We start from the raw sequence: 20,682 nt of genomic DNA, 5'->3' as shown, positions 1-20,682 counted from the left end.
ACATCTCATGATTTTTAGGAAGGTTCATTCAGAGGTGGTTTGTATAAAATCAAATACGCTAAAAAGTAGATATCATGGTGTTGTTTAACATTTAAATTCCTGGTATATGAATATTTTAAACGTACCATTTAGGTATTATGGTATATGAATCAAACAGCACAAAAACATGTACTTCCACTTCTTTTTAATTATACTAAAAGAACTCCACCTTTTTTACATGAACAATGGCATTCTTCTGCTTGACAGTGCCATTTAAAGTCAATGGTATTGATTTCAAATTACCATGGAATTATATGGTATATTACCATATACACACACACACACACATATGCAGAAATGCATATGTATATATAATGCTGTAATGATTTAGTCAAGAGAAACCTCATGTAGGCTAATGAATATGGATTGGTAAACTTTAGGGATGGGCAACGATTAATCGCAAATAATCGCATCCAAAATAAAAGTTTGTGTTTACATAATATATGTGTGTGTAGTGTGTATAATTAATTTGTATATATAAATACCCACACATGCATGTATATATTTAAGAAATATGTGCATATATATATTTTATATATGTTTATTCACAATTAATATATAAATATTTGATATATTAATAACACATTTTTCTTAAATATATACATGCATGTATGGGTATTTATATATACAAATTAATTATACACACTACACACACATTATGTAAACACAAACTTTTATTTTGGATGCGATTAATCGTGATTAATCGTTGCCCATCCGTGCTGTGATATACATTTTAGTCTTTAATCTGTACAAGTTTAAGATATACAGTGTTATTCCTGAGGCTTTGAGATTTGTCGCCACTCCATGTTTAAAGTTTACATTCTAATATTAGCAGGCCGCTCAGATTGTGTCCAGATTAGTGAAGAAAACGAGACTCGTGGGCAGTGTCTGGATCATATCAGAGCTGGCAGGTCTTATATTCATGTTCACTAGTCTTCTGCTCAGTGAGATCAAACTAACTGTGGCTGATGGTTCAAATCACAGTTCCCCGTGTCAGATGACAGCCCTGGATCTGGCGGTCAACACGGGACGTTCTGTGGTGTTGTCAAAACAGCGTCCTGCATAGTTTGTCATCACTTCTGTATGTGAAAACAGACCCTGGTGTCTGATAAGAGGAAACTTGTTATGAAACAGGACGGGTGGAATGACCAACACTAGTCATTTTTATATAATAGATTATTCACAGTAATAATGGGATGTATATAATGTTGTGTGTGTGTGTGTGATCTTAATATTGTTGTGATAATGTTGCGATAAAATGTAGTTATTTTAGTAGAAGTGATGCAACTTCTACTGATGTTTGGCAACTTGCTGAAATTTGATTTTGATTTCGTTCAGTTAACGTTTATTTTGAGTAACAAAGTTAATTTTTATGGTCTTAATTTTAGCCAGCTAGTTGATGCACTGCTAAAGATTATTTAAGACACTGTTATTAAACTGTGTTAATTTGTGTGTTAAAAACATCTTTCTGCTATTTGTTTCCCTTGATTTCTATTATGTACCACTATCTCAGTTTATTTTTATTGTTTCTATGTAAATGTTTATTTTGTACTTTATTTTAAAGCGACCTTGAGTATTCTGAAAGGCACTAGCTATATAAAATAAACATATTATTATTAGTATTTGATTTACTTAGTTATATTATTATTATTTACTTTTTATTTATATATATATTAAATATCTCTCAACCTTCAAATCTCTAAACATGCGTGTCATGTGTGTTCTCGTCAGGTCGCAGTGAGATCCAGCAGAAGTCGTGGTCATGTACTCTGAGTGGCGATCGCTACACCTGGTGGTCCAGAGTGACCAGGGTCACCTGAGTGTGTTGCACACTTACCCAGCCGGCGTGGGTCGGGACGTGGCAAACGCTGTGGTGCGACCCCTGGGAAACAGCCTCGGCGGAGCGCCGGCTGAGTGCCTCCTCAAGACTGACAAGGAGGTAAGAAGTGTGTGTTTGTGTGTGTGTACATGTTTCGCGTTACTTGTGAGGACCAAATATTCCCACAAGGATAGTAAAACTTGAGATTCCCTTCTTTGTGAGGACTTTTTGCTGGTCCTCACAAAGAAAATTGATTAATAAACATAATGTTTCATATAAAATACACTAAGTTTTGTGTGGTACGTAGGTTTAGGTGTGTGTGTGTGTGTGTGTGTGTGTGATGGGTAGGTTTAGGGGTCTATGTGTGATGGTTAGGTTTAGGTGTGTGTTTGATGGGTAGGTTTAGGGTTAGTGTGTGTGATGGGTAGGTTTAGGGGTTGTGTGTGAGTGAGATGAATAGGTTTAGGGTGTGTGTGTGTGTGTGTCATAACATCTCACATCTGTAAAGAGTCTTGAATTTAAACCCGAGGCTGCGGCAGGAAGAATTCAAGGTTGACCTACTGGGTGGCATGTTTGAATTAATTCAGACGTACAACCTGTTAACTGTTAACCTGTGCTGAGGTCTGTGGGTGGAAAAGTTTTTCCTCAGAGCGATTCATGTGCAGTCTGTCTCCTATATTTGATATGGTTCACTTTTTAACACACCTGCCAATGACAGGATAATTGAGAATGTTTAAATATCTATTAAATAAATAATTCAATATTATGATGCAACTGGTTTGCATTATTTTACCCTTCATCATGTCATTTTATCTAATGTATATCTAACTAAATCATTTCATAATAGTTATATCTTTTTAATGCCATTTTACCTCTTTTTATTTAATTTTTTTATTTTGAATTTTGAATTACCAGTGTATGAAATGTGCTCTATAATTAAATTTGTCTTGCCTAAAAAAAATCCATATCCGTATCATATGCACCATATGAGCATATTTTATATATTTACTTGCTTAATGTGTTGAATATTCCACAAGAAAAGACATTTGAGATGATAATTTTTCATGCAGGTCATAAATGTTTTCTTTAGTAGACATGAACGGTTTATATCTCTTTATGTAATGTTAACCACTGATGTTTTTTATAAATCCTTTAACTCATTGTGAATTAGCCCTCCAGATTGGCTTACAAATTGACAATATGAGCTCTATGCTGCAGTTCCTTATAAAGTTAGTTTATTAGGAAGTTAAAGAACAGTGCTGTGTTGTTTCCTCAGTTGCTCATTTGCATAATTTGGTTAGAAACAAAACACTGCTCAAGTTACTTATTGACCTAAAATGGAAGATGTGCCATGATGTTATTAGTGTAAATGTTTAAGTGCGTTTCTAGTTCTCTCTGTTGTTTGTGTCATCCAGTGCTAGTTACTAACGTGTGTGTGCTCATTGACTTCCATTGCATTGTACATGGTTCCTGTAGGCTTCTGTGTACTGTGATAAGAAGAGAGGATATCCTGCCAATTCCCTCTTTGCCCCTGATTTTTTTCCTGACCTCTGGTCCATCTCATTGCTCGTCCATGGTAACCGCTGCTCTTTGGAATATAATTGTGCAAAAACCCAGGTCTAGTTGAATGCACCGCTGTTCTAGTTTCAGTGTGTTTTTACCAAGCGGCAACCTTCTCAATTCTCTCTCTTGAATGCAACACGCAATTGACTTAAACTGCAATTCATAGTCTGGCCACTAGAGACAGGCTGCAAAAGAAAGTCAATCCCATAGACCCCCATGTTACAGCAGAAAAAAAATGTGTTTACATCCTGGTACAAAAAGTGGTTTTGGTCTCTATAGCTAATTTTGCTCTTCATGACGACTGTGAGGGGGGTGTATTTTTTTTTTTTATATAACTCATCCATTTAAATTATATTAAGCCTTAAAGTTCTGCATAATTAAGGGAGTGGCCGCTCGAGTTATAACTCGTCCATTTAAATTATATTAAGCCTTAAAGTTCTGCATTAATTAAGGGCGTGGCCACTTAAGTGACGGGTGGATTGCTGCTGATGTCACTACTAGCCGTTAGTCTGCTCTCTGTTAGCGTCACGTCACCTCAGCTAATCTTCCTTGTTTATCCGGGATTGATGCACTGACAAGATGGCTTTTTTTGTATTCAATTTTTTTTTTTTTTTTTTACTCAAAAACATGCATCAAACTTTTTTTTTCTCAAACTCAAGGATTGTTGATCCATCTCAAAACGGTTTAGTTGCTTATTTATCCATCTAATGCTGTCCTTGTCCTCCTCAGGTGAAATGGACCATGGAGGTGCTGTGTTACGGCCTGACGCTCCCCCTGGATGGAGAAACGGTTAAGTTGTGTGTGGACGTCTACACTGACTGGATAATGGCCCTAGTGTCTCCAAGAGACTCGATACCACAGCCCATCATTAAAGAGCCCAACCTCTATGTCCAAACCATCCTGAAACACTTGCACAACCTTTTCCTTCCCAGGTGTGTTTGGACTATGAGTTTAATTGGCCGTGATGTACAATATAGTCAAAGCAAAAATTATTCAGACTCCGTTTTACTAGTGTGTGTGCGGGACACTATAGGTAAGTGAGGACTGCAAAATAAAGTAAACTGTGACATATTATACCCAATAATTCTTCCAACCAGTAAAAGTTGTAGAAATTTGGGACCAAAAATGATTCAGACACTTAAAGCTGATCATGTTTTCTCTTCAGTGTGTTTTCTGTAATTGCTAATGTTCTTTTGACACACAGACTGAACAACATGAAGCATTGCTTGGTCACTGGTTGAGCTAAACTGGTATTATCTAATTGTGTAGTTAAATTTAACAGCGGACAGATATTCAACATAATTCATTTGTGAGTCTAACTTAAGGATGGACAAAACCAGTCAAATATCAAATGTCATGATATTTTATCAACATTTTCTAAACTGTGATAATATAAGAAATGTTGAAGGTGTCTGAATAAATTTTGGTTTGACTGTTGCATGCATTTAAAACAACTCAGACTAGAACATTTCAGCATTCAAACTGTTAATAATTGTAGCACTTCCTGTTTGTGTTTTATGATTTTGATTGGATATGAATGTTTCTTTCTTCCAGACCAGAGCACTTCAGCTTGTTGCACTTTAAATTGTGTCAGCAAGTGTTGTCTGCAGTGCAGAAGTTGGCACGCGACTCGTCCGGCATGGCCAGAGAGACCTGGGAAGTGCTTCTCCTCTTTCTCCTGCGCATCAATGACACGCTACTGGCCCCGCCCACTGTGGGAGGTCCGTATGATGCCATGGACAAACACAATGTTGTTTACCCTCCAAAATAGACCAAAATTCTTTATTGAACTAGGACATACATTGACTGACAAACAAATGAGAGAATCATGTTTTGCATGCACCTATGCAAACTGCATTTTGTGTGTCGTTTGCAAATTAACCTCTCGTGAAATGTGTAATGTTGCTTTGCTTTCTTTTCCACAATCAAAAATCATGTTTGTTTTAAATTAACTTTAGCTGTCAAGATCACATCTAAATGAGAGTTTATTAATGGGGTCATGCTTTGTATGTTTTGTATAATGTCTAATAAAAAAAAAATAAAATAAAAAAAAATTAATGGGGTCATACTATGCACTTTTGTAGCATTTTAATGAAATATTATGTTGTCAGGTTTTAATTTAGTTTTTATATTTTGATTGGTTAATGATTTTGCATATGAAAACTACCAGCACAAGGAAAGAAGATTTTTTTTTTTTCAGCTCAAACACATTTTTAACTAAATATTTCAGCAAAAACATGCAGCACATTTCTGTGTATTTCCCAGTTGTCTAAAAGTGTCGTAATGTAACCACAGTTGATTTAAAGTCCCCCTGTAGTTAATAATTTTAGCACTTTAAACTCATGTTTGATCACCAAAATGACCTATTTAAGCATTTTTTTTCCCCTTAAAATAGCTTGAATTTAACTCTACAGGCTTTCACTTAAAATAGGATGTAGAATGAGCATCAAACAGAAGTAATCCGGCACACAGCTCTTAAAAGGGCCACACATTATTTCCACTCGTTATTTACGACAGGACAAGTACTCCACAGCGACTCTAGGGGTCGCTGTTTGACAAAAACAGAATTCCTACACAGTGTCCCTTTAAAAACACCACATAGACATATAAAAAAGCTTGATTTTCACCACATTTTCATCCTGTAGGTGGCATAGCAGAGAAGCTGGCAGAGAAGTTGATCAGCGTGCTGTTTGAGGTTTGGTTCCTGGCCTGTACGCGCTGTTTCCCCACGCCGCCATACTGGAAAACCGCCCGAGAGATGCTGGCCAACTGGAGACATCACCCTCCGGTGGTGGAGCAGTGGAGTAAAGTGATCGCAGCTCTCACTTCCAGGTACTGTACGGTCTCGTGTTCAGACAGACGGCAGAAGGCCTTTGCCGGTTGCATGCCGTACTGTTTGTAAAGTAGACATTCTTTTCACTGATGTCGAAGCTTTTTATTTGTTTGACCTTCTTTGTTTTGTTGTCCACACAGGCTGCTGCGCTTCATGTACGGCCCGTCGTTTCCTCCGTTTAAAGTGCCAGAGGAAGACGCCAGCCTCATCCCCGCTGAGATGGACAACGACTGTGTGTCTCAGACGTGGTATCGCTTTCTACACATGCTCAGGTCTGCCGTGAAACTGACTTTCTGTGATTAATAGGTTGATTTTCCCCTGATTCAAGCTCTGTTTGTTCAAATGACATGTCAACATGTCCATTCTGGCCATAGATACTAACACAAGTTGTTCAATTATCTCTCTCCCCTTCAGTAACCCTGTGGACCTTAGCAATCCCGTCATAGTGAGTTCCACCCCAAAGTTTCAGGAGCAGTTGTTGGGGGGAAACGGCGTTCCTCACGAGGTCATTCAGCACCCCTGCCTCAAACAGCTTCCCCAGATCTTCTTCAGAGCTATGAGGGGCGTCAGCTGCCTCGTGGACGCGTTCCTCGGTAAGATCCGTGAATATCTACATCATTCAGGGCTCTTTTATGAAATGCATTGGTTTTTGAATGCTACTGTGTTGGTATTACCATGAAATAGCGTGTAAATTAATATGGTGGTCATTCATTACCATGGGATGTAGGGTTGGGAGATATTTTTTTTTTATTCTCTGATGTATCGTGATTGTCTTTTCTAGCAATTATGAATCGATTTTGAGCTTCTTCTTTTATTCTTTTTTACCACATATGCATGATGGTACTTGTGTGCACTAGAGTTGTATTCTGTTTGCTTCCAGTAACATACAAAACCATCAAACATACAGTATAAATCAGTTTTCCCGACAGATTGTCAGGTGTGCCGTGGAAAATGATCAAATTCCAAAAAATAGATGCTACAAATAAGAATCATTTATTGCGCTGTTGGGCCGAAACATTTAATCTCTATATATTTTCTCATTGTTTTATAAAATTTCATTATTAGTCATGTGACTTTATTTATTTATTCAAGAAACACAATGTCCATAAAGGCTAGCGTTTTTTTGTATTTGTAAAGCGGAGAATAGTCCATCTAGTCTAGAAGCAAATATACTGTTTTAAATATCATCTTTTGCATCATAAGATCATCAGATTTCAACAACAAGAAAACTGAGCACCCAAATAAAGCAACAATACACTTTATATCCTGTACGTTGATGAAAACGTAATGCGATGTAGTGCCTCGGGTGTGGCTGTTCCAGTGACAGACAAACTATATCCGTCATTCGCTGGTCAAAAAACTCAATTTGAGCTAGATTTTCATTAAATGTTAATATTATAAGATGTGCAAGTGTCTGACCACAGCTATATAAAGCCACAATACCAGCTTAGACGACAGTGTTTAATTAGATACAACGTGTCCGCCCTACTGTGCCGATATGTAAATCATAGCCTACCAATTGTGTTCTTAGCTTACTTAAGCACACATTTCACATCAAATGTGAGTACTACTTTTAATATAGCCTAATATCTAGATTTATATGCCATTTTTGAAGCAATGCATGTTTGTGCAATTTTGTTATCTTTATATAGTGGTGTGCCGTGGTATTTTTTTTACACTGGGAAACACAGATGCATAAGTTTTATAGTTGAAGTGACATACAAGGAAGATCACAGGCTTCATTGCACATCATATACGGTAAGTGTAATCAGTAATCGGATTATGATTCCCAGTCGGATCATAATCGGATTGTGAAGTGTCTAAATATTCACACCTAATGGTTTGTTCTACAAAGCCTCTGCATATTATAAGGCTTTCCAATCATTATTTATTGCACTACATTCTAATCTCAGATGTTGTTTTAGTCTCTGTGGGTTTGATGCTTCTGATTATTGTTTGAATCTCAGTCGCAGTGTCTTCTTATTTCTAGGTGTTGCTGTTTCTAAGAAACTCGAGTGTCGTGAAACTCTGCCTCCTTCTGGTACTCATACAACTGACTTTATTCAACCTATTTTAATTCCTAATCCATCTGAAATTAATTAATTTACAATTATCACATGTAATTGCTGTGATTTTTACATGGTACATAATACATTTAAAGGAACTAGCCAGTTAGTCATCAAAACATGACTTCGGATGTTAAAATATGTTCTCTAAACTAGGAGTAAGACTTGTGAATAACAATTGCAGTGTGTTTGTTTGACTATGAAACATTACAGTGGAAAGGTATATTGTATCTAAGTCTATTTTTAAAGTAAAGCACAGTCTGGTTTAATTAGTACGTTCAGGCATTTAAAATTAGGCTTAAGCTGAATAGAAATATGGATTTGGTTAATTTGTTCGCACAGATAGTATTCAAGATGCTCCTGTCTGCAGCTATTAATAAGTGAATATATTCGATTGAAATTTGTTCCAAGAATGAACAAAGAGTGAAATGTCTGACCTCATTGTCTCAGTATAGTTAGTTAGATTAATCTTAACGACACGTGCTCAGTGGTTTGTCGCTCTTAGCTCACTATGGCCTGACGTGTTGTGTCCTCCTCAGTTTCTAACATTTCTTTAGAGGTCTTGTTTTATGTTTCCTCAGGAGTCACAGTGTCTAGGAGCAATATTCGAGACAGACTTCCCTCTATAGGTACACTAAACCTGTCCAAACCCAATCAGTTAGTGACTAACAGTGGGTTTATCTACCCAACACACTGATTCTGTTCATGGAGGTGTTTGGATGCAATAGAAGGGCTGTGACTGTAATCACATCAGAAATAACGAGTTTTTTTCAAATTATGGTTATAAAGTATGTTGTAATTCTTCCTTTTTGAGGTTACTGTTTCTTTGTGTGTATAATCCCATTTTTTCCTCCAGGTGTTGCTGTTTCTCGGAACAATTTACGAGACAGGCTCCCATCTTATGGTATTTGTTAACGCGCCTCTGACTAATCAAGAGGGAGTTTGATGAGGACTGTAGATTTCGCAAGGTGTTTTGTGCAAACGCAAGCACTTTTAGATCAAAAATCCCTGTGTGTTGTGGAAATCAATTATACATCATTAATTATCTTGATTATCTTGTTTTTGCTCCCATGTGAGAGTAAAGGCAAGTTCAAACTAAGGATGATAACGAGAAAGATATAGTTGCTAAAATAATAGCAGACCACAATAACATCACAGAGAAATGATATCATTGGAAATTATTTTCAGATTGTTTTTTTTTTTTCAGCTGATGAACGATATAAAATATTGACCGCAAGCATTTAAAGTGACAGACGACAATACTAAATCGTGTGCTTTAAATAAACAGGACGCTAATATAGTTATCAATCTTGGTGTGAACTGGCCTTAAATCGGAATAAATGTGAGCATACTTATTGGTTGGTATCATGTCTGCCTCCATATGTCATGTTGAGAAACAAAATCAAACTAATTTTAGACCCCAATTCTGTTTAAAGACCCCATGAAATAAGAATGTTGTGTTTTTTTAGTCATTATCTGTATTTTTATAAGATCGTCTACATCATTGATTATGCCAAAAAACACAGATATGCATATTTAATATGTAAATTAAATGACAACGTCATGAATATTACCTGCAAATTGTTGTTCCTTCAGTGTGTACTTCATTTATATTCTCAACCATCTAGAATTTATTACATTTTAATCAGTCCACACTGTAAAAATGAATATGCTTTATCTAATCAATAAAATTGTGGCAACAGATTACAAGCAATATTATTAATTAAATTCAACAAATTAGAATTGAGTAATTATTAATCAAATTAAGTTAACCATTTAAAATGAGTAAAGTGTACACACAAAAATATCTGAATAACAGACAGATGTCAAAAATTAATTATGAACTATTTATATTATATTGCCAACATTGAAGACACCTGATGTTAACAAGCCGAATCACTGACAAACACCGATCACCATAATGGTGACTTAAATGTACGTTGTTTTGGTTTGTTTGTTGTTGTAAGTTTTAGTCATTTTAAATGGTTAACTTTTAAGGAATTAATTTGATTAATTATTACTCAATTCTAATTTGTTAAATTGAATTAATAATTTTGTTTGTAATCTTTTGCCACAATTTTTTTGATTAGATAAAGCGTATTCGTTTTTACAGTGGTCCAGTTGCTATTTTGCAAGGATTTGTAAGCTAAAGGCTATTGGATATTTGGAAAAAAAAGCAGATGAGGCCTTTGATGTCCTCCTCCAACTTCATGTTTCTTTAATATGGGGTCTTTAACGTCCACTGTGAGGTGACAGAGGTGGAGGTATACATAATGAAATGGCTCTGAAATATCAGCTTTCCTCTTACAATAAACTGCCGGTTTGAATCTGTCTGTGGATCTTTCTGGAGAATAGGATGTCAAGGAGGGAGATCTGCTTATTTTGCTGACCAATCAGTATGAGCACGGAGGGTTTAGGCAAATAACCAGATTTGAATGCAGGGGTTACCCGCATTTTCGGCCAATCATCTGCTGAGCTGGGATGCTGTATGGAAATGCATCAGTGATGATCTGACATCTTTATTGGAACGAGTAGCAGGGTTGCATTTGATTGCATGAACAGGAGAACAGGTTTCTCTCGCGTTATAAGCATGACTAAACGAGTTGCAATTAAGAACTTGTCATACAAAATGATCGCCCTTTTTCCTACCTTGTCATCAAATATAATTTGCAAAGGACAAATCAAATTATACAAAATCATTGCATACAGGTGATACTCGAAAAATTTGAATATCATACAAAAGTTGATTTTTTTCAGTAATTCAACGTAAAAGGTGAAACTAATATATAGACTCATTGCATGCAAAGTGAGATATTTCAAGCCTTTATTTGTTATAATTTTGATGGTTATGGATTACAGCTTATGAAAACCCCATAAAGTCTTGAAATATCTCACTTTGCATGTAATGAGTCTATATAATATATTAGTTTCACCTTTTAAGTTGATTTACTGAGCTTTTGCATGATATGCTATTTTTTTTCAAGTTTCACCTGTATTTCTTTCTTTTACTCAGACTAACTAAGAAATTAGTGAAATGAAGGCTAGTAATGCGAGGGACATCCATGTTTGAGTTCAAGATTATAGTGTGTGGATTAAAGGAATAATTCACCCAACAATGCTAATCATTTACTCTCCATCACGTCAATTCAAACCCATATGACTGTCTTTTCTGAGTGTCTTTTGGGGTTTTTTAGGAGAACGTTTACACTGCTCTTTTACCTTCTGTGAAAGCTGACGGTGGTCAGGACAAAAAAATCATCACGGTAGTGGACTACATTTAATTTGTCATCCACTGGCAGTCTTGACTTCTTAGCTGATGAGAACCAATGGCATTCGACGAGATAAATGTTGACAGAATTAAACATTTGGGGTGAATTATGCCTTTAAAGTTGGTGAATCTTACATTACTGACCCAATCAGTACTCACCATGAAGTAATATGGATAAACATGTTACATTTTACACAGAAAATACTTTTACACAACAAATGTGCTGAAAATATCTATTCTACAGCATGTATCCTGATTTGCATTATTGTTTTGTCATAGAGCTGAATTGTTTGGCCTTGCTGATAACCTGGCCAAATTCAAGAAGCATCAAATGTCACGATATCCAGAAAGACTTTAAGTTTTTCTTATTTTAGGGCTGAAATGGATATCCTGCGATATTGTCCTGCAATTCAATAAACATTAGGCATGTTGGCAGGAGCTTTATGGCAGAATATGCATCAAGACGTGATCTCTGAAGTGTTCTCGGTCTTCTTTTCCGTTTTAATTCTTTGGTTTTCTTGCTTCTCTACCTGATTCGTTTGTCTCACAGGTATTTCCCGCCCCCGATCGGACAGTGCTCCGCCCACACCTGTCAATAGGCTCAGTATGCCGCTGGCCCCAATAACAACCAACACCACACCCCCCCACAACCGCAGGCACCGCCCCACCGCTGTTGCAAAGACCACCAGCAAAGCCTCAACGGTAGGAGCATCTAATCAGTGCATCATGACTGTAACCCCTTCAGCCGTTACTTATTGTATTGCGTTGTGTTTTTAATTAATTATATTGTTTTGTCTTGTTATGTTTTTATTGTGCAGCACATTGGTCAAGCTTCTAGTGAAACTCGAAAAATTTGAATATCTTGAATAATTCAACTTAAAAGGTGAAACTAATGTATATAGACTCATTACATGCAAAGTGAGATATTTCAAGTCTTTATTTGTCATAATTTTGATGATTATGGCTTACAGCTTATGAAAACCCCAAATTCAAAATGAATATATTGTGAAAAGCTTTTCATAAGCTGTAAGTCATAATCATCAAAATAATAACAAATAAAGGCGTAAAATGTAATGAGTCTATATGATACCTTAGTTTTTTTTTTGCACGATATACTAATTTTCCGAGTTTCACCTGTAGGTTGTGATTAAAGGTGTTCTATGAATAAAATTGACATTGACATTAATTTACTCTCCACTCCACAGACTGGCCAGACCAAAGTGTCGCACCAGCCGTCTTCCACATCCCCTCTCTCCAGCCCAAACCAGACGAGCTCCGAGCCCCGACCGCTCCCGGCGCCGACCCGGCCCAAGGTCAACAGCGTGCTGAACCTGTTTGGCCAGTGGCTGTTTGACGCTGCGCTGGTTCACTGTAAACTCCACTCCGGCCTGAGCAGAGACAGCAGCATGACCGGTATGACTGTAATACCCGTTAAAATCAATCCTGCGGTCATCCGTTTTCCTTTGTTTTCATTTCTCTACTTATTTTACCTGTTGAGGGTGTTTTTCTTTTTCTTTTACAAAATATTCCTACCTGCAAGATTCACAGGGTTGCTTTTACACTAGCGTAGATTCTGTGAAACAATCGATTAGAATTCCGAGATGTTCTGGATTTTATGAATGTTTGTAGGTGAACATGTTATAAAAATAAATTCTATTAAAAATACAATTAAATGACCGCAAATTGTATTTCTGTAGCTCAAGCTCAAAAAGTATATCCTATCATTGGTTCGATTCCTAGGAATGCATGAACTGATAAAAATGTGTTCCTTAATGCAATGTAAGGGTGTGTTCATACTTGGTAGGTTTGCTTCAATTAAATTGAATTATGGTGCGTATTGAATAAGTGGCATCCGAACCGAAACAAGCTGTCCGCTTGCAAACAAACCCTAATGCGGTTCGACTGAATATGAGTGCAACATGGACCAAAGACAAAACAGGAAGTGATGTAGTGTCGCCCAATGCAGTTCAGTACAGGGATCAGAGCCACGTCTTCTTGCAGCAGTTCTTGCTGCATTTTTCATTGTTTTAGACGTTCGGTAAGTTGTGTCCGTCATAAAAGCCATTTTTGTATCTTTAGGTTCGGTGTTAAAAATGTCTGAACGCTATAAGCAGGACTAAATGTATAATTTAGGGCTGTGCAAAAATGAATTGCGATTAATCGCATCCAAAATAAAAGTCTGTGTTTACATAATATATTTGTGTGCGCTGTATATAATTATTTTGTATATATAAATACCTATGCATGCATGTATATATTTAAGAATTATTTGCGCTTAAATTCTGTGTATATATATATATATATAAATACAAAATCTATATTATATAAATATAAATATTTTATATATGAATAACACATTTTCTTAAATATATACATTCATGTTTGTGTATTTATATGTACAAAATAATTATATACAGCACACACAAATATATTATAAACACAGACTTTTATTTTGGATGCGATTAATCGCAATTAATTTTTGCACAGCCCTAGTATAATTTAAATGTTTGCTCCGGACCAAAAGAACCGAACTACAAGTGTGAACACACCCTAAGTCAGTTTGGATTAAATAATAGAAATAGAAAAACATGCATTGATCAATCTGTCAATAGATAATGAAACTGATACAATTGGACATGACAGATATTAGCCGATTAATTGACTCCATTGAAATTGGTTTATTGCTATTTTTACATGTATGTTAATAAGTTAAAATAGATTTATGACTCATGAAAAGTTCTGTTGTTTGAATAAATTACCAGATAGGCATTTAATTTGATGAGAAAGTGTGTTTTATGTAGTTGATAGCGTTGCATACATCTTTTCTTTTCTTGCATTTGTTTTGGTTCAGTTTTAATTTGTGCATGATTGGCCATTTTTAATGGTCTCCCTGTGTCTGTAAAACCACAAAAACAGAACAATAGTTTACTGAACTCTACTATTACTGCTGTTCTTTGATTTGTTTCCATTTTATCTCTGTTATCTTGCAGCAACATTTTTCCAAATTCTTCTTTCTTATAAATCTTGTAAGTAGGAACACAAGCTTTACCAGTTGCAGTTATTTGGTTCATTTCAGTTTGTTTACTTCAACCTTTTTTTTTTCGTTACACTGTCACTCGTTCATTGTTGCAGTACTTGTTTTCTTGGGGCAAGAGACTTGCGCATAAACTGCTTGAGTTAAAGGTCTGGGAGTGTTTTGACTGCTGCCCAAATCTCATTGGCTCAACTGCAACAAATATTCAGGATCCTAAGGTGGGACGTTGGCCTCGCGAGTGTCCGCCGAGACCCGTGAATGTTTGTTGCGCTTGATCCTTCTCCTTGATTCAACTTACCCGCCATCATTAAAACTAGTTCCTACCCATATCATCTCCTGAAGGACCTCTACTAACTGATCTTCTCCAAAGAAACACACACCCAATGTTATTTTGAGTTTTTGCCCAGCATTTATTTCAAAGCTTTTTGTTTGACATTAGCGTTTGATTCATTTCTTTCAGTTTTCATTTGTTCCTTTTTATGTTTTGTATGGATATTTCTGCATGTCGTGGTTGTTGGTGCAATTTGTTTCAGCCATATTGTGCCTTAATGTCTTAATTTAGGATGCTGGATTATAAAAAATTGGCCTTTTAATCAACGTTTGTCTGACATGAAATCCAACTGACATGCTCTGATAACAGGGATACTGACCAGGAGATGTAGAAGAGTCTCGAGTCGCTCAAACACGATTGCACATTATGGCACTACAATGAGATTTTGTGTAATCTGAATAAGACCGAGTCCTCCAAATAGACACAAACGTGCCGGTGTCGCAAAAGTCTCATTAGATTAGCACTCGCTTCCTACTGCAAATGAAATTATGCCCGTCAAACAAATGTAAACACAGTGACTATCAATGGACCTCTTTCACTGAGTATTTTAATATATGCATTACCTGTCAGAAGTTTGGAATAATTATAAAAAATAATTAATTTTGTTTCTTGAGTAGCAAAATTCGTATATTAGAATGATTTCTAAGTAATCATGCAGAAAATTCAGATTTGATCACAAGAATGACCTTTTTTACTATATATTCACAAGTTATTTTAAATTGTAAATATTTTTGTATTTATATATATTTTTATAGTTTAATATGACTGTTTTTGCTGTTCTTGTACAGACATAAAAAACTTAATTCCAAACTTTTCATTCTAAAACTATCTATTTTAATAATTATTTGAATATTTATAATTGACATTGTGATTTGTTGACAGTGTGATTTGCATTTTGAAGTTGCATTATCTATATGCATCCACATATTTTTTGACCATTTAATAATACATTATGCAATTTATCTTATACTTGGCAAAAGATCAAGTTAGAATAGTTGAAATTGTTTCCATTACAGCTCTTGAACTTTGTGCAGTGCTGTAGTTTGATGCTTTGCTCCTTATAAAGTTCAATGCACCTTAAGGTGAATATGTTTGTTTATCATTATTATATTTTTAAAAAATCCCACAAAATCCAGCATTGATATATATCTGATTATAAATGAAGTCAAACATATTTATATAGCACTTTTCACAATACACATTGTACAGAAAATCATGATGTTAATTTTTAAAATCTTAATATATATTAATGCCTTATTGTTGCATTTAGCAGATTAGAGCAAATTAGTCGCCGTTTTTTTATTTCTCTACCTGTAAAATCTCTTTGTCGGTAATCCCTGTCATGGCCTCCTGCAATACGCATGAGAAAAGTGTCACTTAGTGTTTGCGTTTCTCTCTCTCTCTCTCTTTCTCTCTCACTCAGCCCTGGCGACTCAAGCTGGAGTTGAACTGAGACGTAAAGGGTCTCAGATGTCCACGGACACCATGGTCTCCAACCCCATGTTTGACGCCAACGAGTTTCCTGATAATTACGAGTCTGGTCGAGCCGAAGCGTGTGGGACGCTGTGCAGGATCTTTTGCAGTAAGAAGACTGGAGAGGAGATACTTCCAGTGTACCTGTCCAGGTAATCACTAGTTGGTCTCAAGGAATCACCTCTTCAGTGTTGCTCCGAATTTTGTTTTTGAGTCTTATATAATAGGTTTACATGCATCCAAGGTCATAAAACACTGTAGCCCTCAAACCGTATTCACTTTATAGCCCTTAATCCTGTAATTGTGGACAAATGTGGGCACAGAGGACTCAGGTGTGATTTTTATTTATTATAAATGTTATATCACTGTCTTCGATAAAGTTTTGTCTATCCATTTATGGTGTTTTTTTTATATTTTGGGGGTATTTTTGAATTTATTTACTTCAAAAGTACCATATTTTCTATGTAAATTATTTCTATGTAAATGAATTACTATGTAGTTTTATTTTTTTTAACTACGTACATTAAAATATCATTCCAGTAAGTTCTTAGAGCTAAAACCTAAAGATGAAGTGACTTTGCTTGTGTTATTTTGGCTTATTTTAGAATGCTCTAAACTACAGTGTTTCCCATTCATTTCTATGGGTGCCCATTTTTGACCCAAATACAAGATTAAGGAGGTTTTTTTTCACCCACTTAACATTGTAGAATTGAGTCAAAAAAAAATGTGTGTGTGTTCAGGAGGCAAACTTAGGAAAAGTAGCCAAGTCTTGTACCGCTCAGATCAAGGGAAGTATTTATTAAAAATAAATCAAAACTATTTTGCCCACATTTGTTCACAATACGGTTTAAGGGTTAATTTGATCATAATATACATTTCAGCAGCTGCTCTTTTCTCGCTGTGTCTGAAACGATTCAGTCTTTCTAACTCCTCTCTGCTCTGATTGGTCAGACGGCACAGTCTGTTGTGATTGGTTGACCGTCGAAAACCATTAGCATATCTACATTTCAGCACTTGATGCACAGTAATTCATGTCGTTTTTAACATCTCAGTCTCATCAAATTGGATTTGCTTTAGCACAAACCAAACTCTTCCAGTCTCAGATACAACTACAATAATAATAATATGTTTAATTTATATAGCACCTTTTCCAAGCTCAAGGACGCTTCACAATAACAGTAAAGAACAAACAATCAGTTCATAGATAATAAATGGATAATAGACAGTAGCCCAGTCCTAGAAATGAGCGATTGCAGTTGCATAATCCAATCGACAACAACACTATAGTGTTTGAGAGCGGGGCTAAGTAGACATTGTTTGCAGGAAGCCAATGAAAACAATAGGCTGGTTTTACAAGCCAACGTAAGCTCGAGCGAGACTGGAATTATTGACAACTAATCACAGGCAGTTCAGATTTGCTGCCTTTATGGGGAGACAATAACTTAATTTACCCACATTCGGATCTTTGACACTTTGCAAACTGCTGTATTACAGTACATGAAAAAGCACGTTAACTAAAAAAAATAACTTTTTTGTTCTGTCAGGTTCTACATGGTCCTGATCCAGGGTCTTCAGATATCAGACTTCATTTGTAGGCCAGTTCTAGCCAGCATAATCCTGAACTCTTCGGCTCTGTTCTGCTCCGATCTCAAAGGGATCAATGTTGTGGTTCCATACTTCATATCTGCACTGGAGACCATCTTACCTGATCGGTGAAAATGTTTTCTCATCTAGTGGTGGGCGATATTGATAAAAAGTGATATCAGTATTTTCTGGGATTTTGTCGATAATCATAACCTTTGGCTGTTTTGCACATCAGACTACCAAAGCTTGACATATTCGGTGTGTTTTTTGGTTTACAACAGTGTTTGCAATTATTAGGGGAAATAATTAAAAATTGATTTCAGGGGCATTTCTTTCTAACATTATGAGATGTACGTATCCCAAATATTTTATGTCCAATTCTTACATTAACTTTACATTCAATTGGAATAATAATTCACTATAGGTGTTTAAATTAGTGTCAGCAAAATATGTTTTAGAAGCTACATCTAAAGCAGCTTTTAGATGTATTTGCACTGCAAGTACAACTGCATGAATAATGCTATGAGATATATATAATATTTTGAATATTGCAATATGAAAAAACTAGTTTAGTTGGCGAAATAGCCCCAAAACAGACATTGTTGTTTCTAAAATGTAACTCACAATATTAACTTCTTGTTTATTAAACATTTTGTATTTTGTCATTTTTTTTATAAACCATTTTGTATTGGTTTATAAAACAGTGTCACATTTGCAAGATGATATTCAGGAAAAAAGCGTAATATATTGATTAATTATAGGATATAGAAATGCAAGATAAGGACTATTTTGTTAATGCATGTGAATTTTGATGCATTTATTTGTGTTTATTTTGGTCCATCAGAGAGTTGTCCAAGTTTAAGTCATACGTGAACCCTACTGAGCTGAGAAGAGCTTCCATCCATATCTTGTTATCCATGCTTCCTCTTCCTCACCACTTTGGCAACGTCAAATCGGAGGTAAAAAGGGGTTTATTATCTAGTAATCTTCTTGGGATCTATGTAACTTAATTTTCTGAGGGATTTAATTGGCTGTGATTTTCCAATTACCTTTGCAGATTCTGTTGGAAGGGAAATTCAGCAATGATGAAAACTCACTCCATGAGAAGGCGGTCACCTTCCTCTCCCTGAAGCTGCGATTGGTCAATGTTTTGATTGGCGCCTTGCAAACAGAGACCGACTCGATCAATACACAGATGATACTCGGTATGGCTGCCTGTTCAATGGGTCCATTTACTGTTTTGTCAAGTGAAATATTATAAAACCACCTGTAGGTACATGTATACTATTTGTATTATTATATTAAAATAATAACTATATTAATATTAATGTTATAAAAGTAATAAGTATGTAGGGATTACCGAAGGGAAAAGTGTAAGTCCTTAGCATTAGAGTTAAACCATTAAAGTTTAATTTCCAAAATACAGTATTTAATCACAGTTTTTAATTTATAGTATGCATTATCTCAGGATAAAGTGAACAGCAAATGTCCAATATTCCTATATGGAGGTACCGGTAATTGTTTTTATTGTGTGTTTGTTATAGGTTTATACTGTTCTTTTTTATTATTATTATTTTACTGTTCCTTCTCATTGTCTATTTATTTTGTGTAGTTTTGTTAGTTCTTCTTTTATGTTGACTTTAGCAATGAGCTGTTACAAAAATTCCTTTGTTCTTCTACTTGTATGGTTAAAAATTTAAAATAAAACTCGAATCAAATTGAAATTACGCAAACTGGCAGTAGAAAGTCTGTTCTTAAACTTAATTTTATTAAAATGAAATTGATCTCGAGTATCTAAAAAAAAGTGATGGTTAAAGGAATATGAAGATTTTCAGTCAGAAGAATAATTTTTTGCTGTTATCCTTGTGAGTGTCAATAATAATTTAATGTGTGTGTTTTTTCCAGCGGCGATGCTGAATATCGTCCAGGATTCGGCTCTGTTGGAGTCTGTCGGTGCCCAAGCTGAAGTGGTACGCGTTATGCTCTCTGCTTGTTATTTATAGAGCTTGAACTGGATTTGAAGAGTCTGCAAGATGATACAATTACAATTCCCCAATTAAAAATGTTTTGTAGGGCAGTGTGGATGGAAGCCATTCTCTGGCTAAGAGCCACAGTCGCAATAACAGTGGCATCAGCAATGCTAGCGCTGGCAGCTCCGAAGCCACGACTCCTGACAGCGATCGACCCGCACAAGCCCTGCTGAGGGACTACGGTAAGAGGCCAAGCACTGCATTCGAGGCATTTGAGCTTTCCACTGTTTGACTTTCGTTCTTATCCATTTAGCAAGTTTAGATGACGGGTTTCACTTCACTGTGACAAAAATCATAATTGTCGATTATTGCCTTGAAATTGTAATTGTGATTTATAAATTACTAGGGCTGGGTATTGAGACAAATTTCACAATTCGATTTCGATTCACAAGCTTGCAATTCGATTCGATTTCGATTCAATATCGATTATTTTGGATATCAGTTACAATAAATGGCCATTTTTCTCAAGGGAATCAAATCTCTTAACTAATGCTGTAAACTATGTGAGTCTAGTTGCAGCCAATAGGCTTCATTAGCCTAATATGAAGGTAATAATGAACTTTTTTTGTAGCTATACAAACACTTAAATTACACTTTTATTTATTTTTATAATAAGAAGATTAAATGAAATATAAACATTTA

General features: G+C 35.7%; 1 protein-coding gene across 5 annotated transcripts in view; it reads left to right on the top strand.

The window, feature by feature from the left end:
• ralgapb (Ral GTPase activating protein non-catalytic subunit beta) overlaps positions 1 to 20,682 on the top strand; it is a 40,837-nt gene that overhangs the window by 1,015 nt on the left and 19,140 nt on the right. For 3 of the 5 annotated variants that reach the window (XM_089134490.1, XM_089134487.1, XM_089134489.1), the window contains exons 2-16: positions 1,771 to 1,978; positions 4,151 to 4,353; positions 4,976 to 5,142; positions 6,067 to 6,253; positions 6,395 to 6,526; positions 6,669 to 6,847; positions 12,139 to 12,290; positions 12,794 to 13,001; positions 14,579 to 14,614; positions 16,377 to 16,578; positions 17,971 to 18,138; positions 18,855 to 18,969; positions 19,068 to 19,215; positions 19,916 to 19,980; positions 20,084 to 20,222. In XM_089134490.1, coding sequence (XP_088990616.1) covers positions 1,802 to 1,978; positions 4,151 to 4,353; positions 4,976 to 5,142; positions 6,067 to 6,253; positions 6,395 to 6,526; positions 6,669 to 6,847; positions 12,139 to 12,290; positions 12,794 to 13,001; positions 14,579 to 14,614; positions 16,377 to 16,578; positions 17,971 to 18,138; positions 18,855 to 18,969; positions 19,068 to 19,215; positions 19,916 to 19,980; positions 20,084 to 20,222 — 2,278 coding nt within the window. In that variant the 5' untranslated portion in view covers positions 1,771 to 1,801. The remainder of the gene's footprint in view (positions 1 to 1,770; positions 1,979 to 4,150; positions 4,354 to 4,975; positions 5,143 to 6,066; positions 6,254 to 6,394; positions 6,527 to 6,668; positions 6,848 to 12,138; positions 12,291 to 12,793; positions 13,002 to 14,578; positions 14,615 to 16,376; positions 16,579 to 17,970; positions 18,139 to 18,854; positions 18,970 to 19,067; positions 19,216 to 19,915; positions 19,981 to 20,083; positions 20,223 to 20,682) is intronic. The other 2 variants (XM_089134492.1, XM_089134491.1) reach the window with 1 other exon arrangement.

Source organism: Pimephales promelas, chromosome 8, assembly GCF_988280905.1.
Source record: "Pimephales promelas chromosome 8, fPimPro1.hap1.1, whole genome shotgun sequence".
Lineage (NCBI taxonomy): Eukaryota > Metazoa > Chordata > Actinopteri > Cypriniformes > Leuciscidae > Pimephales > Pimephales promelas.
This window is presented reverse-complemented; position numbering and strand designations above follow the sequence as displayed.